Source organism: Sus scrofa, chromosome 13 (genome assembly GCF_054392235.1).
Source record: "Sus scrofa isolate SSC_HxYL_T2T_F1_AM1 chromosome 13, Sscrofa_HxYL_maternal_Yorkshire_Landrace_v2.0, whole genome shotgun sequence".
Lineage (NCBI taxonomy): Eukaryota > Metazoa > Chordata > Mammalia > Artiodactyla > Suidae > Sus > Sus scrofa.
The window spans coordinates 222927078-222954736 of NC_139395.1; the positions used below are offsets into that span (position 1 = coordinate 222927078).

Below are 27659 nucleotides of genomic sequence, written 5' to 3' on the forward strand. Positions count from 1 at the left end.
GTGGGTCTCCGCGGGCGAGATGGGGAAAGTGCGCGGCTTGCGGGCTCGGGTGCACCAGGCTGCGGTGAGGCCCGCGGGGGAGGCCGCGCCCGGCCCCGCGGCCCCCGCCCGGGAGGCGGCCCCTCCGCAGGCCCCGGCCGGCGGCATCGGGGCGAAGGTCAGCTGGGGACACCGCCGGCGGTGGGGGGGGGGGGGCAGAGGTGCGGCGCACTGTGCGGCCTCGGGGGTCCCGGGCTGGCTTTGTGGGCGCCCCCCAGAGCCCGGGACCGCGGCCCGAGCCGTGTTGGCTGCGCGGCCCGCGGGCCTTCCCGGTCCGCGGAGGGTCGTGGCCTCCGTGGGCCCCGAGGCTCGGCGCACGGGCGCGACGGCCCGGGAGGGGTCGGCTTGCTCCGCGCCTGGCGCCGTGCGGGGAAGGACCAGAAGCCGGCCACGGCCACGGGCAGAAAGGCTGCTCGAATGCGGCACAAACAGCTCCCGTGAAAGGAAAGGGAAGTCCCAGGGTCATCGGAAAACGAGGAGCAAACTGAAGAGCCCCTGTGCCCCGTGCCCAGCCCTCCCAGCCCTAAGCAGCCGCCCATCTGTTCTGTGCATTTCGCATGGATGGAGTCCTAGAGATTGTGGCTTTCGCGTTGGGCTTCTCGCATTTAGCGTGGTGTTTCAACGTTCCTGCAGGTTGTATGACTATCACCCTTCACTCCTTTTTATGGTGGAAAATGTTCCACTGTGTGGTTAGACCATGTTTTATCACGGGCTGACCCGGAGCTGCCTGGAAGCATCTGCCGGTGTCTGTAACCAAGGGGCTCCTCTGGGGATTGTGGACCAGTCTTGTTGGTTTGTGGGGCCCATGGCTTTGGGCTAGTAGTGCTAAGGAGAACAGCTATGCTGTGTGCCAGGCCGTTTACATCATCATAACCACGCCGACTGATTTTGCGGGGAAAAACTGAGAGATTAAATAAATTACCAAGGACACTTGGCTGCTGCTGTTTGAACCCAGGATCTGGTCCCAGTGCCCAGGCTTTCATAACAACGTTTTTACCCCCTAATATAATTGTGTTAATTTCTTGCATTTTATCTTGTATAATTGATTAAAGAGCTAGATTTTCATATATGCATTATAAACTTTTTGGGTGTATTTCCCATGATATGTAATTTTTAAAATTTTTTTTTTTTTTTTGTCTTTTTTAGGGCTGCACTCACGGCATAGGGAGGTTCCTAGGCTAGGGGTCAAATCGGAGCTGTAGCTGCCAACCTACACCACAGCCACAGCAACGCTGGATCTGAGCAGCGTCTGTGACCTACACCACAGCTCATGGCAACGCTGGATCCTTAACCCACTGAGCAAGGCCAGGGATGGAACCTGAGTCCTCATGGATACTAGTTGGGTTCATTCACTGCTGAGCCATGTGGGGAACTCCTATAATTCTTAATTTTTAAATTAGTGCATATTTGATTTACAATGTTGTGCCAATTTCGGTTGTGCCAAGTCACAGCAGAGTGACTCAGTCATACACACGTATACATTGTTTTTTACATTATATTCTATCGCGGTCTATCCCGGGAGGTTAGAAATAGTTCCCTGTGCTATACGGTAGGACCTTGTTCTAAGTGTAGATGTTGCATCTGCTAACCTCAAACTCCCCTTCCTCCGTGGCAACCACAAGTCTGTTCTCCATGTCTGTGAGTCTCTTTCTGTTTTGTAAGTGGTTTATTTGCGCCTTATTTAATTTAATTTAATTTAAATTTTATTTTTTTCTTTTTAGGGCCCCACCCATGGCATACGGAAGTTCCCAGGCTAGGGGTCCAGTAGAGCTGGACCGGCCTACACCACAGCCACAGCAATGCAGGATCTGAGCTGAATCTGTGACCTACACCACAGCTCATAGAAACACCAGATTCTTAACCCACTGATCGACGAACCTGTGTCCTCACGGGTACTAGGCAGGTTCATTACTGCTGAGCCATGATGGGAACTCCCATTTGTGCCATATTTTAGATTCCACATATAAGTGATGCCATATGGTATTTTTTTCTTACTTGCTTTGCTTGGCATGATAATCTCTAGTTGCATCTGTGTGGCTGTGAATGGCCTTATTTTGTGCTTTTTAATGGCTGAGTAGTATTCCATTGCATATATGTACCACATCTTGATCCATTTATCTTTCAGTGAACATTTAGGTTGTTTCCATGTCTTGGATATTGTGAACAGTGCTGCAGTGAACATAGGGGTGCATGTGTCTTTTTCAACGAAAGTTTTGTCAGGATATGTGCCCAGGAGTGGGATTGCTGGATCAAAGGGTAATTCTGTGTTTAGTTTTCTGAGGAACCTCCATACTGTTTTCCACAGTGGTCGTACCAGTTGACATCCCCACCACCAGTGCAGGAGGGTTCCCTTTTCTCCACGCCCTCTCCAGCAGTTGTTACTGTAAACTTGGTAACGAGGGCCATGCTGACCAGCGCGAGGCGGTACCTCGTTGTGGTTTGGATTTGCGTTTCTCTGATAGTGATGTTGGACATCTTTCCATGTGCCTGTTGGCCATCTGTACGTCTTCTTTGGAAACATGTCCACTCAGGTCTTCTGCCGTTTGTCAGTTGTGTTGTCTGCTTGCTGTTGAGTTTGTGTTGTGTGTGTGCTTGGAGATGAAGCCCTTGTTGGTCGCGTTGTCTGCCGTCATTTCCCCCATCCCGCAGGCTGTCTTCGTTTTGGTTTTGGTTTCCGTTGCTGTGCGAATGCTTGTCAGTTTGGTTAGGTCCCTTTGGTTTATTTTTGTTTTACTTCTGTTGCTTTGGGAGACCTAAGAAAATGTTTGTATGGTTGAAGTAAGAATGTTTCGCCTGTGTTGTCTTCTAGGCGTTTGATGGTGTCTTGACTTAAGTTTAAGACTTTAAGCCATTTTGAGTTTATTTTTGTGCAAGGTGTGAGGGTGTGTTCTAGTTTCATTGGTTTACATGCAGCTGTCCACTTGCATTTTACGTTCTTGCCTCCTTTGTTGAAGATTAATTGACCGTAGGTGTCTGGGTTTATTTCTGGGCTCTCTATTCTGTTCCGTTGGTCTGTCTGTCTGTTTTTGTACCAGTACCACACTGTTTTGACTACTGAGGCTTTGTAGTATTGTCTGAGGTCTGGGAGAGTGATGCCTCCTGCTGGTTTTCTTTCCTCAGGATGGCTTTGGCAATTCTGCATCGTTTATGGTTTCATATAAATTTTGGGGTTATTTGTTCTAGTTCTCTGAAAATGTCATGGGTAATTAGACAGGGATCATATTAAATCTGTCGATTGCTTTGGGCGGTATGGCCACTCGAGTAGGTTAATCCTTCCAGTGCAAGAGCATCGGTTTCCATTTCTTGGAATCTTTTTAATTTCCTTTCCTAATGTTTTCTAGTTCTTGGCATATTGGTCTTTCACCTCCTTGTTCGTGTTTATTCCTAGTCTCCCCCCCCCCCCCCGCCTTTGTGCGATCTACTTGTTGCATCGGTTTTGGTGGGCTGTGTGTTTCTAGAAAGTTGTCCATTTCTTCTAGGTTGTCAGATTTGTTGGCATAATTGTTCATCAGGTTCTGAAACTTTTTTTCTATTTCTGCAAAATGTCCATTGAGATTTCTCCTTTTTCACTTCTTATTTTATTTGAGTTCTCTCTCTTCTCATGGTGAGCCAGGCCAGAGGTTTGTCAATTTTGTTTACCCGTTCAAACCAGCTTTTGCCTTTATTGATTTTTTTCTGTTGTTCTTTTAATACGTCTTATTTATTTTCTTTCTGATCTTTGTTATTTCTTTCCTTCTGCTGACTTTAGATTTATTTTCTTTTTCTAATGCAAATAAGCACTTGGATTATTTGAGATTTTTTTGTTTTTTGAGGAATGTCTGTCTTGTTATGAACTTCCCTCTAAGCACAGCTTTTGTGGGGTTCCACAGGTTTTGTGTGGTGGTGTTTTCATTGTTGTTTGTCTCAGGATATTTTTAATTTCCTTTTTGATTTCTTTGCTGACCCATTGGGGTTTTAGTAGCATGTTTAGTCTCCAGGTAGTTGGGTTTTCTCATTTCTTTTCCTGTGGTTGATTTCTAGTTTCATGCCATTGTGAAGATGCTTGACACAATTCTGTGTTCTTAAATTTGTTGAGGTTAGTTTTGGGCCCTTACTAGGTGATCAATCCTAGAGAATGTTCCACGGGTACTTGAAAAGAATGTATATTCTGGGTTTTTTGGGATAATGTCCTGAAAATATCAATTGGTCTGACTGTTCTCTTGTGTCATTGAGGATCTCTGTTGGCCTTCCCCCCCCCCCCCCCCGCTTTTTAGGGCCACACCTGCAGCATATGGAAGCTCCCAGGCCAGGGGTCGAATTGGAGCTGCGCTACAGCCACAGCAGCAGCAGATCCAAGCCTCGTCCCCCCCTTTAAACTGCGCTCATGGCAATGCTGGATCCTTAATCCACTGAGCAGGTCCAGGGATGGAACCCACATCCTTGGGGATACCGGTTGGGCTCGTTAGCACTGAGCCGCAATGGGAACTCCCTCTGTTGCCTTATTGGTCTGTCTCGAGGATCTGTCCATTGATGAGAGTGGGTGGTAAGGTCTCCTACTGTGAGTGTGTCCCCTCGGTTTCTCCCGCTGTGCCTGTTGGATGTATGTGGGTGCTGCTGCGGTCGGAGCATAGGTGTTGACGAGTGTGGTATCTTCTCGTGAACTCATCCTTTTAGCCTTAAGTGGTGTCCTTTATCCTCCTCTATGGCCTTGGCTTTAGGGATGTTTTGTCTGACATGAGTATTGTGACGCCTGCTTTCCTGTCATTTCCATTCACGTGAAATAGCTTTTTCCATCTCCTCATTTTCAATGTACATGTGTTCTTTGCCCTAAGGTGAGTCTCGTGCAGGCGGCGTATTGTAGGCGCTTGTTTTTTATCCAGTCTGCCACTGTGTCTTTTGATCGGCACGTTCGGTCCGTTGACATTTGAGGTTGTCATTATTACTAGTGGTGTTTCGGAGTATAGTGATTTACAGGCTTACAGCGTTGCGTTAATCTCAGATGTACAGCAAGGTGAAGCAGTCGTGCGTTTAGGTCTGTCTGTTCCTTTTCAGATTCTTTCCCTTCCAGGCTGTCACACAGCACTGCGCCAACTTCCCCGTGTCCTGCAGGAGGTCCTTCTACCCGTCGTTTCCACAGCGTGGTGCGTGTACCCGTAGGCGTATCAGTCCCGCGCCCCTCGTTTATCCTTCCCCCAAAGGTAACCCGGTCAGTTCTGTTCCCTTTTTGTTCCTTTCTGTTTCTTTTTGTGGTTGGATGATTTCCCTTCATCTTATGCTTGTATCCTTTCCTCTTTGGTTTTTGTGAATCTTTTGTTTGTTTGTGATTTGCGATTGCCCCGTTTTTCAAGTGTCGTAACCCCTTGCTGTATCTGCTTGCTTTAGACCGATAGTCGTGTAGGCTCAGACACGTCCTAAAAAAAGAACCTACGTTTTTTTACTCTCCTTACCCCCATTTTATGGTTCTCGATGTTCTTTCTCACATTTTCGGGGCTATCCTTTTGCTCTTCCTTGGGTTGCCATCACTTTCACAAGTAGGGCTTTTTTTCCTCTTGGATCTGCACTCTGGCTTATTTGTGTGTGTCTGTGAGTCTCTTTCTGTTTTGTAGATGGTTCATTTGTGCCATATGTGAGATTCCACATATAAGTGATGTCACGGTATTTCCTTCTTCTGACTGACTTAGCGAGATCCTCTCTAGCTGCACCTGTGTGACTGTGAATGGCGTTATTTTGTTCTTTTTTAAGGCCACGTTGTAGTCCATTGTAAATATGCACCACATCTGTTTAATCCATCTGTTGGTGGGCATTTTGGTTGTTTCCATGTCCTGGCTATTCGTCTGTTTTAACTGATAGTCTGCGGGTAGAGTATTCTAAGTTGCGTATTTTTCCCTTTTAGAAGAATCATGCCATTCCTTTCGGCCGCAGTGTTTCTGAAGAGGAATTAGCTGATAGCCTTATGGGGGTTCCCTTATAATTAACTCTTTGTTTTTCTCTTGCTGCCTTTATTTAAAAAAAATTTTTTTTTGCCTTTTTCTTATGGCTGCACCTGTGTCATATAGAAGTTCCCAGGCTAGGTGTGGAATTGGAGCTGTAGGTGCCGGCCTACGTCACAGCCTCAGCAACACGGAATCTGAGCCACGTCTGCGGCCTGCACCCCAGCTCATGGCAGCACCGGGTCTTTAGCCTACTGAGCAAGGCCAGGGCTCAAACCCGCATCCTAATGGATACTAGTTGGGCCCGTTCCCACTGAGCCACGGCGGGCACTCCGCTTGCTGCCTTTGGAATCTTGCCTTATCTGTAACTTCTGCTGTTTGTATCATAAGATGCCTTGGTGGGCGTCTCTTTGGGACCCGTGCTTCCTGTATCTGGGTGTCTGTTTCCGAAACCCTTTAGATTTGGGACGTTTTCAGCCGTCATTTCCTCAAATGCGTCTTCAGCCCCTTTTCTCTTCCTCATCCTCGGACCCCTGGTTCGCCTAGCCTGACGCGCTTCACGTGAGTCCGTGGATGGCTGCGATTTTTGCTCCTTTCTTCTTTCCCCTGTGGCTCCCCGCGTGCTGTCCTGCTTGGGTGGCCTTCCTTCCGTCCCCCTTCCGAGTCACCTGCTCGTGCCTCTGCGTGGCTCACCCTGCCGTCCATTGTCCGCAGCTCAGCTCTTACCTTCGCGAGTGAACCTTCCCGTCTTACCCGGCTCCTCGTCGTTTCCAGCCCCTTTCCACAGTAGGCTGCGTTTCTGTCCGTGGGCGTTCTCACCTCCTCAGGGTTTTCATGAGCTCCCCTCGAACCCGCTGTCTGCCAAGGGCGGTTGCATTGTTCCTCCTTCGGGGAGGTCTGTCCCCGTCACTGGGAGCGGTTCTGGCGTTGCTTCATTTCGCTCCTGTGTCTCCTGCTCTGTGAGTTTAGGGGCAGCAGCTGTCTCCTGGCATCTTGGAGGGCTGTTTATATGCAAGGGCATCCCTGGGTAGCTGGTGTGGGTTTCCTGGGTTTTGCTCTGAGGCTGCTTTTGCTCAGTGTGTGCAGGCCGTTGTCCCCCTGATAGGGGGTGTGTGGGTGCTCGGCCCCCCTGTGCGTCGAGGGAGGTGGGGGCAGTGGGTGGTGCCTGCAGTGGTACCCGGTTGCGGGGCCCTTGGCCGTGGCTGTGACCCATAGGAAGGTGGAGGGGGTGCCCAGTCATGGGCCCTTGGCAGGTGCGGTGTGTGTGGGGGGGCATGTGCCTTCCCAAGGGGTGGGGGCAAAGGCTGGGCCCTTGCGGGTAAGGGCGGCAGCAGCAGGCTGGGGGGCCCTCCCCCATGACCATGTCTGGATGTGCCCATTCCCAGGGGTGGGGGCAGCAGGCAGGGGTGAGCCTCGCCCACCTCTGGAGTCCGGGATGGCTAGGGTGGCTCGCACCCACCCCGACAGCCCATGCAAGAGGGGCCCCGCCACCCGAGCCTGTGCGCAGAGAAAGAGGTTCTGTGGCAGTCCCGGCAGCAGCGCCTCCCTGGCAGCCCAGGCCTCCTGCACCCCCCAGCACCACTCCCCAGCCCCCTCAGGCTGTTCCCGTGCAGCCAGCCCGAGGCCTCTCCCCGGAACTCACCCCTAAAGCCCCAGCCCCTCTACCCGGCCCCCGCCCGAGTGCCCAGGCCGTGGTGCCCTGGGCGCTGGCACTGATCTTTGTGCAGCTCTGTCTCTGCTTTGCCCTCTGGTCGACTGCTGTGCTCTTCTCTGAGGCTTTGAGGCTCCCCTCTGTCCCCGGGATCCCCCAGTCAGGGGGCCCCCCAGGGCGCAGGTTCCTTTCTGCTTTCACAGCTCCCTCCCAGGAGTGCTCGTCCTGTCCTGAGTCCTTTTTTTCTCTCCTCCCTTCTTTTTGGTCCTGCCCAGGTATGTGGAGATCTTCTTGCCTGTTTTGAAAGTCTGAGGTCTTCTGCCAGCCTTCAGTGCTTGTTCTTTGAGAATCATTCTGTGTATAGATGCCCCCCACCCCGCCGGCAGCACCTGTGGCATATGGAAGTTCCCGGGCCAGGGATCGAATCCAAGCGACAGCTGCAGCAGCGCTGGGTCCTTAGCCCACTGTGCTGCCTGTGGGTTGAACCCGCACTGCCCAAGAGACGACACCCAATCCTCAACCCACTGTACCAACATGGGAACTCCTAGGTTGGTTGGTTGGTTGGTTATTTTTTTTATTTTTGTTTATTTTTTTTCTTTTTGCCATTTCTTGGGCCGCTCCCGCGGCATATGGAGGTTCCCAGGCTAGGGGTTGAATCGGAGCCATAGCCACCGGCCTACGCCAGAGCCACAGCAACGCGGGATCCGAGCCTCGTCTGCATCCTACACCACAGCTCACGGCAATGCCGGAACCTTGACCCACTGAGCAAGGCCAGGGATCGAACCCGCAACCTCATGGTTCCTAGTCGGATTCGTCAACCACTGCGCCACGACGGGAACTCCTAGGTTGGTTGGTTGGTTGGTTATGTTTTTAACGTATCTGGGGTGGGGGGTGAGCGCCACGTCCTGCGCTTCCACCCTCCTGACTACTTTCTGAGATGACATTCGCGTCACTAGTGCCCCCACTCCAAGTGTGTGATTCGGCGGGTATTTCTTCTTTCCCTGTATTCACAGATCTGTGCCGTCCTCACTGCAGACATGGGGACACGTTCGTCACCCCACAGGAAGCCCCGGACTTAGTGTCCGTCACCCTGGCAGTCACGGAGCTGCTTTCTGTCTGTGTATTTGGCTCCTCTGGACATTTCACACCAGTGGAATTACGCAATGTGCGACCTTCCGTGTCAGGGTGCTTCCACTAAACATGTTTTCAGGGCCTGTTCTTATAGCATTATTTTATTGTTTTTTGTCTTTCTGTCTTCTAGGGCCACTCCCGCGGCATGTGGAGGTTCCCGGGCTAGGGGTCCCATCGGAGCTGTGGCCGCCGGCCTCCACCGCAGCCCCAGCAGCCCAGGATCCCAGCCGCGTCTGTGGCCCACAGCACAGCTCACGGCAATGCTGCATCCTTAACCCCCTGAGCGAGGGCAGGGATCGAACTCTCAACCTCACGGTTCCAACCTCCTCGCCACCGCAGGAGCTCCGTTATGGCATTACTTTTGTAGCGTCTGTTTCTTTGCTGTCCTCCTTCATTTTATGACTTAGAAAGATTCTGCCGTGTGGGCCTCCTGGTCTCACGAATCGACGAACCCTTGGGTGGTGTCCCGCGGCTGGTCGTCCTGGTCCCACCACTGCGGCCCGGGTTTCTTTGGGAGCCGGGAGGGGACTCTGCCGGGGCGAGTGGCGCCCTGCGAGTGCGCCCTGGGGGGCTGTTTGGAGATGACTCCTCAGCGGCCACCGCCTCCTTCGGTGCCGTCGGCAGGACTCGGGGGTCCGGGTTCCACATCCTCAGCAGCGCTGACCGAGTCCCAGCGGCCCCGGTGGCCGCTCGTTGTTTCCACTTGCTTTTCCCTCAGGGAAAAGCTTTTTCATGGGCTTGTCGACTGTTTGTACGTACGTTGTGTTTGTGTGTTTGGAGAACTGTCGATTCGAGGAGTTCCCGTAGCGGTGCAGCAGAAGCGAGTCTGACGAGGAACCGTGAGGTCGCCCCGGTTCCCCGGCCTCGCCCAGGGGGTTGAGGACCCAGCAGCGCACGTGAGCCGCGGTGTCGGTCGCAGGCGCAGCTCAGATCCCGTGTTGTCCAGCAGCTCCAGCTCCGACGAGACCCCCAGCCTGGGAAGCCCCAAATGCCGTGGGCGCAGCCGTAAAAGGATAAAAAAAAAAAAATGTCTATTCAGGTCCTTTGCTCATTTGAAAACTGGCATCGCTTTGCTGAATTTCAGTTCCGTGTGTTCCGAGAGAAAACCTTTCCGGACACACACGGTTTGCAGGCGTTTCTTCCACCTCCAGAGTGTGTCTGTTCCCTTTCTCGCCACTGTCCTTGGAAGCACAGGCTTTTCTGGTTTGACGGGTCCGGTTCGTCTTGTTTTCTCCTGCCTGGGCTTTTGTTGTTGTGAGCAGTCCAGTTTTCGCTGCACACCTCGGGGGAGTTTGAGCCCGAGGCTGGGTCGGTGGACGTCCTTTGGCTGCGGATGCAGAGCCCGTGCTGCTCCTCGGTGGTTCCGTCTCATTCCAGTGAGAGGGTCGTCCCAGGTCCCGGCCTCAGCCCCTCGCTCTCACTCCCGGCCGCGCGGGTGTTGTGCACGGTGTGTCTGAGTGTCGCAGCCGTCCGTGCGTTGTTAGTGTGCCTCTTTCGTGTCTCGTTACGTGGTCGCCTTTCCCAGGTCTCGTTTTGTTTTCGTGGATTTGAATTGCTGTCTGGTATCCTTTGCCTTCCGCCTAAAAAGCTTCACGCGTGTTTCTTGGAGGGCAGAGCTGCCGACGCTCTCGGCCTTGGTTCCTCCTGGACTGTCTTCACCTCCGCTTGGAGGGTAGCCGGGCTCGGCTAAGCGTCTTGGTCGACGTTCCCTCTCAACCCTTTCATGGCCTCCCACCCCGTCTGGCCTCGTTGTTTCTCATGAGACGTCCGCTGTCGGACTTACTGGGGTTCTCTGTGTGTGATGGGTCACTTCCCTGCTGTCTGAATTTTCTCTGCCTTTAAACACTTTTGCCTCGGATGTGTCTCGTTGTAGATCTCTGAATATCTTTTCTGCCCCCTTCTGTCTCCCTGCTTCCGGTGCTTGCATTGCAGTTACATAGGTCGTGCTCCCAGTGGGGCTCTAAGACTCTCCTTGTGAGGCTGTTTCAGTTCATTTTCTTCTGCAAAGCTTTGTCTTTTCCCACTTTCTTCTTCAAATGGTGTAATTTGTATTGATCTTCGCATTCACTGATTCTTTCCTCTGCCAGCTCAAATCTCTCTTTTTTTTTTTTTTTTGGTCTTTTTAGGGCCACACCTGGGGCACATGGAGATTCCCAGGCCAGGAAGATCAAATCAGAGCAGTAGCTGCCGGTCTACACCACAGCCACAGCAATGCGGGATCCGAGCCACGTCTACACCCTACACCACAGCTCACAGTAATGTGGGATCCTTAACCCACTGAGTGAGGCCAGGGAGCGAACCTGTGTCCTCATGGATGCTGGTCGTATTTGTTAAGCACTGAGCCAGGACAGGAACTCCCACTCCCTGTCTCTTTACCGATACCCTGATGGGCTCTTGGGCGTCCCCCTAGGTCTCTGGACAAGGTCTCTGTCAGTCCTGTGGCTGTATCTGCAGTGGCTACTGTGGCGTCGTTGCCACGTCCAGCATGCTTGCCCCTCAGAAGCGGCTCCTGTTGCCTGGGTCTTGCTTTCCAGTTTCTTTGCACGTGCCATCCTTGGCGGTAGCGGAGAACTTAGTGTCTTGGGTAGCGGGTGGTGGTGCCCAGGGGGCTGCCGGTGTTGCTGGTCATTGTCCTCCTTTGCTGGCCGGGCTCTGGCCACCGGCTGAAGCCCACTCTGCCCGTGTGCGGTCCCCTGCCTTCCCGCTCATGTTTGGTCTCCTTCTTAGCTCTTAGCCTGGCAGCATGGGCCAGTGCAGACCTCTTGCTGGTCTGATTAGGCTTCTGCCCCTGTGGCCACATGACCTTGGCCCTTCACCCTGGCGATGTCTGCTTGGCTGGGAGGCTGTTGGCCCAGCCTGGGAGCTTATGTCTTGACCCACTTTCAGCAGGCCCAGCAGCTTAGAGGAGCTGGTGCAGCCTCCAGCCTGCCACGATGCTGCTTCCTGGGGGCTGCCCTGGGCCAGCTGTCTGTCCAGAGGTCGTGCCTGAGCCCCTGAGTTCCCGACCCCCTTCTGAGGCCCCGTCCTGGAGCCTGGACCTGAATGGGCCACCGGCCCTGGCTTAGCGCATGTGCCGGGCAGGGTGCCCTGAGGGTCTGGACCTTGAAGGGGCCAGTGGGGGCCACGGCCCTGGGGGAGGTGGCTGGGGGGAGGCCAGCCGGAGGGGCCCCGCTTCCCTCTCAGCGCTCCTGCTGCGGAGGCTGTGCTTCCTGATCCTTGCTGATCCTGCGCCTGGTCTCGGCTGGGGCCTGAGGGGCAGGAGGGATGGCCTCGGGCTCCAGGCAAGCTCCTCCGGGGCTTGCTCTGGGGAGGGGGTCCGGCCCTTGCCGAGGGGCCTCTGGAGCCGCAGAGCGAGCCTTGGTCTCTTCCTCCCCTTCAGGAGTGGGCAGTCGTGGGCGCTGGTGTCTTTGCCGGGACCACCATCGACCCCAGCGCCCTGGTGCAGAGGCTGGACCTGGACGCAAGGAGTGTCGCCTCCATCAGGAGAGGTGAGGGCCGGCGCGGTGGGCCTCGGGTCGGGGCCTGCGGGCTGGTGCTGAGCTTGCTTCCCCGGGCTCGGGGCCTGGGCAGAGCGGAGGTGCGCACGCAGTGCTGGGTGCTTCTGCAGCGAGCTCCCCGCCTCGGGGCTTCTCCGGTGCGTGTTTCTCAGGGTGCTTGGAGAAAAGACGCACCCACGCCAGAAGGCCACTGTCACCTGAGCAGACGCGTGCTCATCCTTCCGTCAGGCCTGAAAGCTCGGGTTGACCTGGTCACCGCAGCTTCTTCGTCGGATCAGGGTGAGCAGGCCCCCCGCTGCTGCCCCTCTCGTGTTTTGTCACGAGGGAGCGGGCTCTTTTCCGACCGCGCTCCCCGTTTGGGGCTCTGCTGGTGCGTCTCCCCGTCTGGATGAGCCAGCGCTGCTCGGAGCCGGAGCGTCCCATCCGGGCCGCCCGGGGCGGGGAGTGGGGAGCGGCGCTGGGCACGGCACCCCGCTCTCTGGGGCGGCCCCCGTGCCGCGTGTGCCCGCCAAGCAGCTGGAAGACAGAGCGTGTGAAGCCCCCTGCCGGAAGCGCCGGGGGCCCAGGGCAGGGCCGTCGTAAGCAGTGTCCGGGTCCCGGGTGTGATTCCCCGCTTTCCAGCGGCGGCTGGTCGCGAAGCGGTAACTCTTCCCAGGTGTGACTGCATCGGGCGCCTTCCTTGAGGTCCTGGCGTTTGCATCACTGCTGCGGGCTTTCCTTAGCTGCCCCAGGCTCCCCACCCTTCTTTGTGCCTTGAAAACCCATAGGGCAGGAAGTGGGAGCACGGCAGCCCCCACTCCTCGGTCCTGAGCTGGGGTGGCCGTCACCTCGCTCTTCTGTGGCGGTCCCTGATGGCAGCGCCCTGGCGAATGCCCGTGGATCTGGGAACCTGTCCTCGCGGGGTCCCTCCGTGTGCAGCGGGCTGAACTCAGTTACCCTCTGCCTTCAGACTGAGCCGGAGGGGCTTTAGCAAATCCCAGGCCACCCAGAGAGCATGGCCCCCCAGAAGGACGTCAGATCTGGGTGTCATGGCCTGAAAACCAGGGGAGAGCGGGGAGGAAGGAAGGGTTTGCGTCCTTTGCGAGATGGTCCAGCGGCTGTGGCCACGCGGTAGAAGGTGCAGCTGACAACGTGTGTGCTGCCCACGGGTCCTTGAGACCACGGTGCACGGGCCACGCGGGGAGGCACTTGGGTGGTCGGGAGGCAGAGGACAGGGGTGGACCAGCCCCCGAAAGGCAGTCCCTCCACCAGAAAAGCTTTTTTTAGGATGTCAAAATGTCGTACTGTAGAGAAATTAGAGTCTTAGCAGGAGGAGAGGCCTGGGCTGGGAGCCCTGCTGGTCTAGGAGCAGGTCTGGCTCCAGTTCTGGTTCCAGGCCGGACCTCCGCGCTCCCCCCACCCCCCAGCAGAGCTCGGCCTCGCCCTGAGGGCCTGTGGATTTGGGGAGCTGCACCTGCTCGGGCAGGGAGCCGCCTTTCTGCTCCGCTGCGTCTGCTCCAGGTGGGGGCATGAGGCGACCGGCCGGTCTGGGGCTTGCACCCTGGCTCCTGCGTCCTGCTCTGCGTGAGGTGCCAGCCTGGCAGTTCTGTCGCCAGTTCTGTATTCCTTTGCACTGATGTTGCAGGAAACAAGCCCACTCTGTTCAGATCAGCGCCTGGGGTGTCAGCCAGGACCCGGTGCAGTGCTCCGTCTATGCCTGGGCTGGGCAGTCTCGGCCTTGGCCTCAAGCACAGTCGGGGGTGGAGCGGGCCTGGTTACGGACGCAGGACAGGACCGGAGGAGGGTGGAAGCGGGTGCTCAGGGGCCTCTGGGCGAAGAGGTTGGGGAAGGGCTGCTGGTGAGCAGACCGGCCTGGTCCCAGGGCCGCAGTGGAGACTTTGCTCTGGGGACACCTGCCGCCTTCATCTCGGGGACTGTGCTCCTCTAGGCCCCCCTCCCCGACCCAAGCAGAGCTCTGGGCTGCGACACGTGCCCCGCCCCGTGTCCCTGCGGCCTGAGCTTCCCCCTGCTGGCAGACCGCCGCGGTTGCCTCTCAATCAGGTGTCGCAGGCAGGCGCTCGGCAGGGGGCAGCAGAGCCGCGTCGCCCAGCCGTGCCGTCTGTGCTCACAGGCTGGGAGCGCCTCGCCGCGGGCCCTGAGCGCCTTGGCCTCCTGGCCGTGGGGGCAGGCCCCGGGGAGGGTGCCCACGCCTCCAGGGCCTCCTCACTAGCAGGGCCTGAGCTCTGTGTGCTTGACCAGAGGACTGGAAGACGTGGACCTTTGCTCTGGGCCCGACGCGGGTGGCATGTGGCCCTGCCGTCCTGGAGGGCAGGAAGGGGCCCCACTGCGGGCGGCTGGGCCCTCGGGGGGTTCCTCCTTGCAGCCCCTTGATGGGCTCTTGCTGTGGGCCGTGCAGGAGGGTTTGGCTGCAGCCTGGCTGCGTGAGGAGGTGTGTCTGGAACAGCTCACAGCCCCCAGACCTACTGGTGCCCGAGGCATGGTGAGGTCCACCCCTGTGACACTGCCCGGTCACCTCACCCTCAGCAGAGGTCTGTGTGCAAGCTGACCACCTACCCTGCGACCCACCCCTCACCTGGCCTTTTTTTCTTTTTTAATTCTGGCTGCCCTGTGGCCAGCGGCGTCCCTCAGATCCGGCTGCAGTTGTAGCGCTGTACCGGGGATCGAACCTGTGTCCCAGTGCTCCCGAGACGCCGATCCCGTTGTGCCAAAGCAGGAACTCCCCTCGCCTGGCTTTTGAAAATGCTTTGCCAAAACCCCTTGCGGGGCTCGGGGTTTCAAGCTCTGGTTCACCCCGTGGTGAGCCTTCCTCTGCTCCAGATCCCGACGTTTCCGTGTTGGAACCTGAGGTCAGCAACGTGTCCGCACGGGGCCCCTTTCGCATGAGCCGGGCCGCTGCCCTGGAGTCTGGAGGAGGGGCCTTGCGTTCCAGGCCAGCTGGGTGACCGGGGACCCCCGAGGGGTCATTACAGGGCCCTCCTCTGTGTTTGACATTTCCGTTAGGGCCACCACGGGGCCAGGCCGTCTTCCTTGGGCTGGATCGGGTGCCTCTTTCCACAGCCCCGGGGATGTCCAGAGACAGGACGGAGCGCTGCCGCGGGCAGCTGTCCTGCCCTCACTCAGCCGCTGGGGACACAGGCGCTGCACCCCCCACTGTCTCATTTAAGGCTGTAGCTTTGGCATGGTGCAGGGAGGGCTCTGCCAGGTCCTTGAGGGGTTGGGCTTCTGGAATGTCTGGATACTCTCAGGGTGCCTGGCCCAGTGCCTGCTCCGGCTGTGCCCTTAGGGCAGCGTCTGGCTGCCGCCCTGGCCAGAACGACCCCAGGTCTCAGTGGGACTGACGCTGCCCAACCCCCTGGGCCCCAGGATCACGTGCCGGGTCCTTCCCAGGGGGGCCGCTGGGCGGAGGTCCCCGGCAGAGCAGGAGGGTCCCGAACCCCTCCTTGCATGGATGTGGTGCGCTCACGGTTTGCTCTCTGTCCGTGGTCGTGGTCGTAGACTCTCTCACGGTGATAGAAGCTTGCAGGAGGAGGGGCAGCTTCCTGAACCTTTGGGAGCGCGGCCCCAGGCACCCCGCCTTCCCCCGTCTCCTGTCTCCTTCCTCAGCTCTCGCCCCAGACAGGTGCCCCCTCCGCCCACCCCGGCCCCAGAGTGGCACCACGGCCGTCACCTGGTGGGTGGCTTGGCCCCGTGCCTCCCCCTCCCGTTTCCCCCGCCACCCCAGCTGCCCGCTGACTCGGCCCGGGGGACACAGTCCCGGCCCTCGGGGTGGGGTGGGGGTCAGGGCGAGCGAGGAGGCGAGGCCGCAGCCGGTGGGGTCGGGGCCTTGGGGAAGGGATTAGGCTCCCAGGGGCTCTACGCGAGGTCCCGAGCTGAGACGCCCGCCGAGCAGGGCCCGGTCTCAGTTCCTCCTGGGCCGCCCTGGGTTGGCCGCGGTCACCCGGGAAACCTGCGGGACCTGCACCGAGCGTGTCCTGGGCTGAAGCCGCCTTATCTCCGGGGAAACCGGGGACGGCCAAGCCAGCGGGCAGCCTGAGGCGGACGCAGTCGCCAAGGCCGGCGTCTCCTGCCCGGCGCCCTCCACCCGTCACGCGGGCACAGCCCCGCCGAGGCCGCCCCACGAGCGCCCCTTCGTCCGCGCGCCTGCGCGGAGCGGGGGGACGGGGTGGGGGGGGCTGTGCGTGCCAGGCCGCTCTGCCCGGGAGGGAGGGTGCCGGAGGGGCGCCAACCGGCTCGGCTTCCTGCCCACGTCCAAGGTCACGCCCGCCGTGGCACCCCGAGGAAGCGGAGGCCCGGTCGGGAAAGCGCGGGCACCCCTGGGCTGCTCCGGCCCGTCCTTAGAGAAGGGGCGACCCCGCCCGCCTGGCCTGCAGCTGGCACCCCCGCGCCCCCTCGCGCGTCGCCTTGGCTCCATCCCCTGGGGAGGGGGGGCAGTGCTGTAGGCGTGGGACGGCCCGTGGGGTCTCTCGGAGCCCGTGGCTCAGCCCCAGGGCGCGGGCGCCTGGCTGGGACACAGCAGTCCTCCCGGGGGCTGTGCCTGTGGGGGAGGCCCCAGCCGGGCCGGGTTTATGGTGGATCTTACACTCAGTGGCTCCAGCACCCCGCTCTGGCAGCGTGGGCCCAGGCCTCTCTCCGGGCTGTGTGAACAGCCGCCCCCGCCCCATGTCCCCCCACGGTCACCCTCCTGCATGTCTGTGTCCTGATCTCCCCGTCTGTCTCCTAAGGACCTCGTCAGACAGAGTCAGGACCCACGACCCGTTTATCTTGGCCTCTGTCAGGTCCTCCCCAGACCCTGCACGTTGGCAGGTGCTGGTTTGGCGCGTAGCGAAGGGGTGAGGACAGGCTCCTGGGGAGGGGTCACCAGCACGGAAGGCAGGCCCCCGGGGCTGGAGCTCGGGGAGCGGGGCAGGGGCAGCCTAAGTTCTGATGGCAGAGGTGCGAGGACTGGCGGTGGGCGCGATGAGGGGACAGGACACCTGCCACGCTGGCTGGAGAGGGGCCCGCGGCTCCCAGAGGGGGCACTGGGAGAGAAGGGTCCTGCTCGCCTCTCTGGGAGGTGGTTGGGCATGGGGCCACCTCAGCTGCAGGAAGGTCCCCACCGGGGTTCAGGGGCCGGCCCCACTCCTGCCCGGCCCCATTCGTGGGCTCTGGGCTTTGTCCTCGGGAAGGGACGCTCGCTCACCCCGTGTTCTCTGTCCCCAGGTGCTGAGGCCAAGGCTGTTCTGCCCAAGAAGGAGAAGCTGAAGCTGAGGCGCGAGAGGTGGCTGCAGAGTAAGTGCTCGGGCTGGCCGCTGGGTGGCCTGGGCCCGGGGACCTGGCCACGTGGGGGAGGGCGCCCTGGGATGCTGCCCCCTCGCCGCTGGTGTGTAACACGTCACCGCCCCGTGTCTGCTGGGTGTCGTGATGCGGAACCCCCAGGGTCACTTTCCCCAGCCCTCCTCCAGGCGTGTGACGGTGCGGCCCTGGAGAGGCGGCACTCCGGCCGCCCGTGGGTCTGGGACCCCAGGCCGCTGCCCTGCAGGGCCAGCCTTCTTTCTTTCTCAGCCCCTGTCCGAGTGGGTTCCTTCTTGTTTTGTTCTGGAAAATACACTTACTTTTCATGATGTTGAATACTTGCTGATGTTTTTCCAAATACTGTGGTGATTGTTTTGAAATTTTTTCCTTAGAGTTATTTTTTCAAGCGTGACTTTGCTGACTTAAAATTAACTTGAAATGTTTTTTTTCTTTATGTTCTCACACAGTTAAAACATGATCTGTGTTTTTCCTTGAGGGTTTTAAAGAGATTGTATGCTTTAATTTTTTAGAGAAGTTTATCCATTTTTTTCCCGATTATTATTTCTATATTTTGTCACTTTTCGGCTGTTTCTTGTGGAAATGCATTTTCTTTTTCGTGGTCCCCAGCGTGGAGCTGTGCAGAACATTCCTGGTCAAGTGGGTTTGGAAAAGTGAACAGACCATGACCTGGGGCCTGAGCGTGTCCAGGCTTATGGTTCTTCGACGACGTTTAAATCTTCTCCCACGATGGTCTCTTTTTTTTCACCCCAACTTGAGTTAATCTTGGTCGCTCACTTTCCTATGAAATCCTCTGATCTAATCAGATCTCTTTTTTAGCTAAGCGTTGTTGGTTTTTCATTATTAAATATCCCGTTTGGGAGTTCCCACTGTGGCTCAGAGGTAATGGGCCCAATTAGTGTCCATGAGGATGCAGGTTTGATCCCTGGCCTTGCTCAGTGGGTTAAGGTGTTGCCACAAGCTGTGGCATAGGTCACAGATGTGGCTTGGATCTGGCTGTGGCTGTGGTGGGGGCCGGCAGCTGCAACTCCTATTTGACCCCTTGCCCGGGAACCGCCATCTGCTGCAGGTGCGGGCCCCCCCCCCCAAAGAAGACAAAACATCCTGTTGATTGTTTCGTTTCCTTTCTCTAATCTCTGACTAGTTCTGTCTCTTCCGTTCCAAGAATTCTCGTGTGTAGCCGTCAGCTCTGCCATCTTGTTTTCTAGATTAGCTTCTGTTTCTGTGTCCCGGCCTTGGTTCCTTTAGGTTTGTGTTAGTGCCTTAGTCATTTATTTTTGTATGTTTTGTTGGGGGCCTGAAGGGCTAAATTAGCCTCTCAATATTGACGGGACCTGTATGTCATGAGCAGGTGCCCTCGTGCCCACCGCCCGGGTTTCACAGGGCAGCTCACGTCTTTATCACGTCCCCGTTCACGTGTCCTTTCCATCTGTCCAGACACCAACCCGTGGCTCAATCCAAAGGCAGTCACAGACTCAGCAGGCTCCCTCCCAAACGCTTCTGCTGGAGTCCAGCCTTTGTTTATGGCTCTTTTTGATTTTGAAGTGAAGTTTACATGCAGGGAACGGAGAGCTTGAGTGTGCTGGTCAGTCGGTCATGCCAGATGCGCAGGCCTGTGCACCAGAGTCCCTTCAGGGTGGAGAATGTTGCCATAGCCCAGAGACGCCCCGGGCCCCTGGCGAGAGCCACCGTCCGATCGATCGCTCTCCAGGCCGAGTCGGGGCGTCCCTCCCCAGACGTCCTGTAAGAGGCGTCCCGGGAGCTCTGCCCATCTGTGTCTGGGCTCTTGCGCTCACCCGCCGAGGAGCCTTCCTTCACGCGGACGTGGCCTTCGGTGCCCGCTTGGCTGTGGCTGGACACCTGGCGTGTCTTCTCCTTCTAGCTGCTGGCGCCGCGCCTGCCGTGGGCATTCTCTCTGGGTCTCCCTGTGGACGCTGTTGCCTCTCTCTCGGGTGGACACGTGGCGGAAGCGCCGGCTCACAGGGCAGGTGTGTGTCCCCTTGGATAAGCCGCTCCCGGACATCTCTCCGCTGCGCTGGATGCTTGCCCCGACAGCAGGGGGCAGTGGTGGCTGCGCCGAGTGCGTCCCGCAGTCCCGGCTCTCCTGCTGAGCGCGGGGGGGGGGGGGCCCCGGCGGCGTGGGCTGCGTTGCCACTGCCGCGGCGGCCGTCGGGGGTCTGATCCACGAGGCCCTTGCCGAGCTCTTCGGCATCGAGCCCCCGGGCTCCCCCGTGCCGGACCTCGGGCCTTGGCCGCTGTGTCTTGCAGGCTATTTTCTCCCAGACCATGACTTGCCTGTTTATTTTCTTGACAGTTGTTTTTGATGAGCAGGCGTTTAATTTGAGGAAATGGCTTTGCCTTTTTTCCTTAAGTGGCGTGTGTGTGTCTCTAAGAAAATTGCCCAGACCCACGTCCTGAGGGAGCCGCTTACTCTGCTGGAAATTGCCGTCGGGCTTTTGTGCTTAGGTTTCCGCTCCGCCTTGAGGTGCTGTCTGTCCGGGGTGTGGGGCGGGGCAGTGGTTAAGGGTCTCGTTCTTCAGTTGTTCAGCACCACGTGTCGTAAAGACCTTTCTTCGCTCATCCAGTCGTCTTGGTGTCTCTGAAAAATCAGATGGCGCCTCGGGGAGGTTCTGTTTGTTGTCCCTTCTCAGTACCAGGCTGTCCAGAGCACTCCGGCTGTGACGCAGGTCTTGGGGTCAGGTGCAGGAAGTCCTGCATCCCATTTTCTCTGTCCCAAGACTGCTTTCAGTGGCTCAGGTCCTGAGCATGTCCATACGAATGTGACCGCAGGCTTGTCGACTTGTTTTTGTTTTTTTTTTTCCTATCACAGTGGATTTAACTTTTTTGTCCTTTTAGGGCCTCACCTGCAGCATATGGAGGTTCCTAGGCTAGAGGTCGAATCAGAGCTGCAGCTGCTGACCTACGCCACTGTCATAGCAACACGGGATTCAAGCCACATCTGTGACCTACACCACAGCTCACGGCAACACCAGATCCTTAGCCCACTGAGCGAGGCCAGGGATCGGACCCGCGTCCTGGTGGATCCCAGTTGGATTCGTTACTGCTGCGCCACAGCAGGAGCTCCTTGTCAGTTCTCACAGGTCATTGCCACCACAGCAAAAGCTGGTAGCTTGTAGGAACTGCTTTGACTCCACAGAGGAGTTCGGGAGGTCGTGATTTTAACACATGGGATCTTCATCCATGAACATGGTACATCTTTCTTTTTAGTCAGTTTCCCTAATTTCCATCGTCCGTGTTGTGCAATTTTCAGAGCAGAGGTCTTGGGTTTTTGGGTTTTTTTTCTGCACAAGCTTATTGCTGATTTTTAGTTTTTGAAGCTATTAGGAATGGAATTCTCAAAAGCTTCATTTTTCCAGCTTTCTGCTCTTTATTATTTACTAATTACTATCGTTTTGTTATTATTTTGTACTCTCTGGTCTTGCTAAAGTTGTCTATTAATTCCAGTAGTTATTCGGTAGATTTCTTGGAATTTTCTGCAAAATAATCGTACCACTTGTTAAAATAGAGACACGTTGACATTTTGCTTTCCAAACTGTGTCTTATGTCCTGGGCTCATCCTGCGGCCAGGGCTGGAGCCTTGGCAGTGTTGATAGAAGGGGTGGGAATTTTCCCTGGTCTCCGGGGCCAAGGACTGGGCCCCGGTCAGTGTCCCGTGAGCTGCTCTCTTCAGGGTTGGTAGCCCCAGGCCGTGATGCTGTGTGCAGCTCGTGGCCCTTACAGGACTCTGTCTCAGGCCCTGTTTATAAGGGACGCCCCTCTGTTTTGTGTAGGTGAGCAGACGTGGGCAGGGCAGTCGTAAGGGCACGCCTGGGTCGACGGGCCTTCCAGGAGCTGGACCGGCCCCCCCAGGCACTGCATAGGCGCAGAGGTTTCAGCTCATAGGAACTGCCCCCATCAGCACCCCGCACAGGCGGTGAGGTTGGTTTTGGAGGCCTGGTTCGCACAGGGGAGGGCTTTTTTTTCGGTGGATGTTTTTATGGCCACACCTGTGGCGAACGGAAGTTCCTCAGCGCCGGTTCCTTGACCTGCTGTGCTGGGCGGGGATGGAACCCAAGCCGGTAGAGACAAGGCGGTTCCTTAACACACTGCACCACAGCGGGAGCTCCAGGGGGTGCTTTCTGGATTGTCCTGAAGCTGGTTTTAGAGTAAATACGTAGGAGGAAAGGGGTGTCAGCCTCTAGGAACCCCCACACCCACCCCTGCCAGCAGGTCTGTGAGCTCCAGCTCGCAGACCCGCCTCTTCTCAGCACAGGCGCGCCTCTGCTGGCAGACGCCTCGGTTAGGAAGCACCTTCCGTTCTGGGCTTCGTCGTCGCCCTCGTCCTGAGTGGATGGTGGAGGCCCTCGCTCTCTGGCCTGTCCAGTGGGGGCCTGGCCTGTCCCTTCGAAGCAGCCCCTGCAGGGACCCCGGACACGCGTTCCCGCATCATGCTGTCTTGGCCTCGGCTCCACGCGCGGGGGCCGCGCTGCCTGACCAGCTGGCCTTGCCCTGGGCATCAGTGCCTGTCCTCCTGGGAGCCGGGCCTCTTCCCCGCTGCGCTGGGTCCCCGGGCGGCTTTGGTGCCGGGCCTGCAGCCGCGGAGGGAGCCGCCCCGCCCCTCCCTGCCTGAGCCCCCGCCCTGGGCTCTGGACGAAGCCCCTGGGTCCGGGGGAGCGGAGGACATTGCTGATCCTGGGGGTGGCGAGCCCTGAGGCGTCACCTGGTCGACTCTGACGGCTGCGGCTCGGCCTGGCCCAGGGCAGGAGGCGCCTGGAGCTCAGCTCGCTGGGGCGAGGCCAGCAGCCCTGGCCTCCCAGGCCCCTGGGCTCTCCCGGGCTGGCTGCGGCCCCGGCTGTGTCCCTGGCTTGGCTCCTCCGGGCAGGCCTCCCAGAGCTTCTCGGCGCTGCCCCAGGTCCGCGAGCTCGGGGAGGAGCTGCTCTGCCGGCCTCGGGAAGCCTGCCAGCCTCCCAGATAGTTTCGTTTCCAGAAATTACTCTCTTTGAAAATGCCTGTGAGGGTCCCCTCGCTTTGCACCACACCTTCTGGGGCCCTGAGTGTGCTGCTGGGGCCATCCCGAGTCTGTCTGTGCTCCTGGGGTCCCTAACCAGGTCCCTGCCCTCCTGGCCGGCTCTGAGCCTGGTCATCACTGCCTTCTGCCCGGGGTGCCCTGCCTCCCTGGCCTCCCACACCTGCCCGGAGGGCTGACGTGCGGCCACAACGCCCAGAGGCCCAGGGCAGACGCTGCCCTCGGGAGGGCGAGGTCCCCGCCGCGGGTGGATGGATGCTCTCCCCGGCATCGCCTGGCTGCTGCCCGCTGTGCCCCGAGTCCTCTGGCTTTCGTCAGGAGGGTGCTTTCAGCTCCCTTTTTCGATGTAATTCAGAGTCTGCAGCCCGGTTATTTATGGCCCCATAAACCTGGCACGATGGGGAGGCAGCTAGTGTCTCAGGCTCCGAGCCGGCCCTCCCCCATCCATCACAGCCTCATCTCAAGGTTTTTAATAACAGAGCCTTTACCGTTTGTTTTACTTTCAAGGGCTCCAGTGCAGAACAATGAGGAAATCAGATCCCACAGATCCAGGCAGCTTCCCCACAGCAGGGTCTACACCCAAACCGTGAGCTGGTTTCCACGAGCCACGCCGCGGAGAGAACGCGATTGAGTGCGCGTTCTATTGGGAGCTTGGGAAGTATTCTGTTTCAGCTTAATGTTTTGTCTTCGTACGGCCGCACCTGCAGCACATGGAGGTTCCCAGGCTAGGGGTCGAATCGGAGCTGTAGCTGCCGGCCTCCACCACAGCTGCAGCAACGCGGGATCGGAGCCTGTCTGCGACCTACACCACAGCTCACGGCAACGCCGGATCCTTAATCCACTGAGCAAGGCCAGGGATCGAACCTGCAGCCTCCTGGGTACTAGTCAGGTTTGTTAACCACTGAGCCACGACGGGAACTCCCTGGAATACATGTATCTTAGAAGGAAAGTCATATCCTGAGGTGGCGCCCCGCCTGGACCTGCCTGGACCCCTGCTCCAGAGCAGAGCCGCAGCCCTGCCCTCTGCTTGGCACTCTGACCCCTGGCCCTGCCACCCCGTCCCGGGGTCTGTTCCAGCGCCCGTGCCCCCGCCCCGTCCAGGAGCCTTCTTGAGGCCCCGCAGCTCGGGTCCCCTCCTGTTTGGACCAGCCCCTCTCGCCATGTTCAGTGTGGCCCCCCATCGAGTCTTCATCGAGGACCACGTGCTCGCTCCCGGGTGCGTCCAGGGGCCACGAGCGCTCGGGCAGAGGGAAGGTGCCGGCCGCCGGCTGCGCGGCTCCTCGCGGCAGGTCCTCGGGGCCTGCGGCTGGACGGCGCCTCCGCGACTGCGGGCGAGCCGGTGGGGAGCCCGCACCCCCCGTTTCCAGGCCGAGCTCCGCTCTGCGGCTAAAGGCAGCGGCCAGGGCGCTTCCCTCGCTCGTCTTTGCCCTGACCCCGCGGCCCCCTTCCTCAGAAATCGAAGCCATAAAGCTGGCGGAGCAGAAGCGCCAGGCGGAGCGGAGGCGGAGGGCCACGGCGGTGGTGGGGGACCTGCAGCCCCTGAGGGACGCCCTTCCCGAGCTGCTGGAGCTGGAGGCCGGCGCCCGGCGGCCGCCCGCCCGACGGTGAGTGTTGCGTCTGGATGCCCGGCCGCCTCCCCCCGCCGTGACTGCTGCCCCCCTGGGTCCCTTTGCTCTCCCTGGGCTGCTGCTTCCGTGGAAGGACAAGGCCACCCGGGCTGGCTGGAAGGTGCCCGAGTCGGGTGTGACCACGGCCTCAGCCAGAGAACAGACGGGAAGGGCGGGAGGCTTCCCCTTCTGGCCCAGCTGCCGGGCTGTCATCATTTACTGTGTTGTCCTGGAAACAGGTCTTCCTCCCCCTGGGTTCCCCCTTCAGGAGGAAGGATCTGGGGCCCCCGGCCCCCCTTTCACAGCCAGGGTGACGGGACGTGCTCAGGGCCCTGGGCTGCAGAGGTGGGTGGAGGTCCCAGCCTGGCTTGGGGTGGAAGGGCCCAGAACGCTGGTCCAGACGAGGAGTGGCCACCAGAGCTGAGATGTGGCGACCGAACCAGAGCCTGGGACGCAAATTCCATTCCTGGTTCTTGAACAAAAACTTGACCGGGTCAAGCATCCTCTCCCTGCCTTTCGTTTTCTCATCTGAAGATGCCCTCGCGGCTCCCGGGGGAGGGCTGCGTAACCACGCGGCCGGCGGCCCAGGAGGAACGGGGGAGGCCGCCCGGGGCTGTGCGCTCGGCCCCCGCGCCTCCTGTCTTCCAGGTCGCCGTCCCCGCAAGCGCCTCTTGCCACCAGGGAGCAGTTTGTTTAAATAAACGTTCTTTAGAACAGTTCTGACTATACGAAAACGACAGTGGTGAGACCAAGCGTCCCAGCGAAGCTCCTGTGACGCCCCCGGTGTCATCCTGCGTCCGTGCCACGTGCCCGTCACGGTTCAGGAGCCCAGACAGCAGGCTTCTAGTCAGAGGTGGCCAAGGCTCGCAGCTTCCTCGGCTTCTCTCGGCTCCTGCCAGGGTCCCCCTGCTGTCCCTGGGCCCAGGCCACCCCCCGCGATGACACCTAATGCGAGCCCCGCGGCCATCGCCTTCCACTTAGTGCGTCTCTGGCGCGAGGACCGCGTCCTGCCCAAGGGTGAATGTCCCGGCGATTGCCGCTCACGCGGTGACCACATCTCACACGTGAGGTGGCAGCCGAGGCTGGGGGGCAGAGCAGCCTCGGGCAGCAGGCGTCCAGAGCCAGGGCCCCCATGCTGGCCGCACTGGGGGCCTCGTCCAGCCCGAGGGCCTCTGGACGCTTGGCCGCAGGTTGTGTGCACTGAGCAGCGCGTTGGTCCTGGCAGGAAAGCCTCCGTCCACTGTCCATCCCGTTCAGTCCCAGGGGCAGAGCCGGGCCTGGACGCCGTGAGTGAGCCAGGGCCCCCACCAGGGGACCTCAGAGCAGGCGGGCAGGACCGCTGCTGGGTTGAGTGCTGGGGTCTGCTCTCCACCCGCTCTGCCTGGGGAATCCACGCCGCCTGCCTTGTGCGCAGTGGTAGCCCCGATGGGGAGGCCCAGGCCTGCCCCTGGCAGCTGCCTGCCAGGCCCCAGACATGCCCTGAGGCACCTGGCCTCTGCCCTGAGCCAAGCTAGGCCCCGGGGGGGGACTCTGGGTGCCTGTGCTGCCTTGGTGTGCCAGGCAAGCCCCCCCCCAGCAGCTCCCATCACATGGCTGCCTCCTGGGGGTGCTGGCTGGAGAAGGGGAAGGCCGGGGCCCCTGTAGACCTCTGGGTGGACGAGGGAGAGGGGTCGGTGGTGGAGGAGCAGCCGCAGGTCCTGGGGCTGGGGCTGAGGGGTGGTGAAGGCCTGGGGGCCTGCGACGGGCGGAGCCGGAGGGGGAGGGAGTAGACAGGAAACTTTGATTCATAATTCAGAGGAGGCTTGAATAAGAGATGAGGCTCCTGGACCGGAGGCTAAATTTAGGTGTCAGCCCAGAACTCACAGGTTTTCTGGGCCTCCCACCCCGCCTGGGCCCCTTTTCCACCTTTGGCGCTGTGTCTGCGAGGCCGCTTGTGTTCCCTGTCACATGGGGAAGGGAGGGAGCCCAGTGTGGGACCATGGCCTCGGCTGGCCTGCTGGCGGGAGGTCCCAGGTGACCTGCGGGCTGTGCTGACGTGCTCCTCTGTCCACAGCAGGGTGGCCAGTAAGCCCCGGCCAGCCGAGTTGAGCCGGATGACTGCGGCCCAGAGGCTCCAGCTCCTGTGAGTACCACCTGCCACCGGAGGGGCTGGCCCCGGCGCCCCTGGAAGGTGGCGTCACTGTGCTTGCTGCAGACGGGGGGCCGGCTGCTGGGCTTGGGGACGGGCCCAGAGTGACAGCACCGCTGGGGACTCGGGGTCAGGGCCTCCGGCGTCATAACCCCGTGTGGCGGGCCTGGCCGCACCACACAGAGCTCACACCCCTGCTTCCTGCTCCTGCCGCGCACCTGCGTTGGCGGTGCTGGCGGGGGTGCTCCTTCTGCAGGCACCCCTGTGTGCAGGGTGGGTTGGGGGCGGGGTCTGTGTGACAGAGGCAGCCCCAGGGTGGCCTGGCCCCACCCCAGGTGCTGCAGGCAGGGGCATGGCCTCGGCTGAGCTCTGCTGTCCTTTCTTGCAGGGAGGAGGAAAGGGCCCGGTTTCGGGAGCTGCTGGCCAGTCCGGCCTACAGAGCCAGCCCCCTGCTGGCCATTGGGCAGCAGCTGGCCCAGCAGATGCAGCTGGACGGCGGCCAGCTCTGACAGCCCCCGGGGCCCTGCGTGAGCTCCAAGGACGCAGAGGAGGTGCCCAGAGGGGCCCGACCCCACCATAGTCGCCCGGAGCCACCAGCCCCTAAGCGAGAGAAGTGGTGACACAGCCGTGTTGTGACAACTCTTTTTCCGTTAAAAAAAAGTGCCGGAAAAATCCAGAATGTCCCTGGAGCTCAGCGCCAGTCCCCTGGGAGGTGGCCACTCCGCTGGCCGTCCTCGGGCTCTCTGGTGTGGTCTCCGTTCGACCACAGCGACCGCACGTTCTGCGTCAAGAGGAAAACCTGGTTTCCGGCCCCCCAGTGACCCCAGGCTGCGCGTGGCTGGGCCGGGCGCGGCCACCTCCTCGCGGCGCTTCCGACAGGGACTCCAGCCTCTGCCCTGACGCCTGGGCCGGGACCCGGGGCACAGAGGCTGGAGGGGGGCAGGGGAGGTGAGGGGCGGGCCAGGCGCTGCCGTCCGCCGTGCAGCCTCAGACCTCGCCCTGGAAAGTGGCCTGAGAAGCTGCCGATGTGCAGGGACCCCCAGAGACCCTCCCCCCAGCAGAGCCCAGACCCCCAGAGAGGCAGCTGGGGGCAAAAGCAGGCGGGCAGAGGCGGGAGAGGACCCCCCCACCTGGGAGCCCCGGCTGCGGTCTGGTGGGGGGCTTCGGTGTCTGCATATCTGTCTTCTGATCTTTGTGGACTAGTCTTGGACTCTTTGTAATAAATTTGAGGACAGAGTTAAACCGGTGGGTGGTGTTTGTGTGCATTTTAAACCCACTTTGCTTTTCTGCTCCAAAGAGCAAGCAGAGCAGGAGCAGCCTCTGCAGGACATGCGGGTCCCGGCCCGCGTGCCTGCCCTGCAGGGCCTTTGAGGGGCTCTGGT

The 27659-nt window shown here is 59.3% G+C and overlaps 1 protein-coding gene across 4 annotated transcripts; it reads left to right on the forward strand.

The window, feature by feature from the left end:
* On the forward strand, positions 1 to 27523 carry SLX9 (SLX9 ribosome biogenesis factor). 4 transcript variants are annotated; one of them, XM_084992310.1, is made up of 7 exons: positions 174 to 672; positions 5071 to 5216; positions 12110 to 12218; positions 17427 to 17495; positions 23996 to 24146; positions 26203 to 26271; positions 26666 to 27523. In XM_084992310.1, the coding sequence occupies exons 1-7, from the start codon at positions 597 to 599 to the stop codon at positions 26784 to 26786; spliced, it is 741 nt and encodes a 246-aa protein (XP_084848436.1). In that variant the 5' UTR covers positions 174 to 596; the 3' UTR covers positions 26787 to 27523. The 4 variants fall into 4 exon arrangements, with proteins under 4 accessions (XP_005657239.2, XP_013845681.2, XP_084848436.1 ...); XM_005657182.4 differs by lacking the exons at positions 174 to 672; positions 5071 to 5216 and adding an exon at positions 1 to 157; XM_013990227.3 differs by lacking the exons at positions 174 to 672; positions 5071 to 5216 and adding an exon at positions 1 to 157 and having other exon boundaries at positions 26206 to 26271.
* Positions 27524 to 27659: the final 136 nt, after the last annotated feature.

Coding starts and splice junctions, on each gene's coding strand:
- SLX9 (XM_084992310.1), top strand. CDS start 597: ATGGATGGAGTCCTAGAGATTGTGGCTTTCGCGTTGGGCTTCTCGCAT. Junction 5,217..12,109: donor CGTTTATCCTTCCCCCAAAG/GTAACCCGGTCA, acceptor CCTCCCCTTCAG/GAGTGGGCAGTCGTGGGCGC. Junction 24,147..26,202: donor CGGCGGCCGCCCGCCCGACG/GTGAGTGTTGCG, acceptor CTCTGTCCACAG/CAGGGTGGCCAGTAAGCCCC.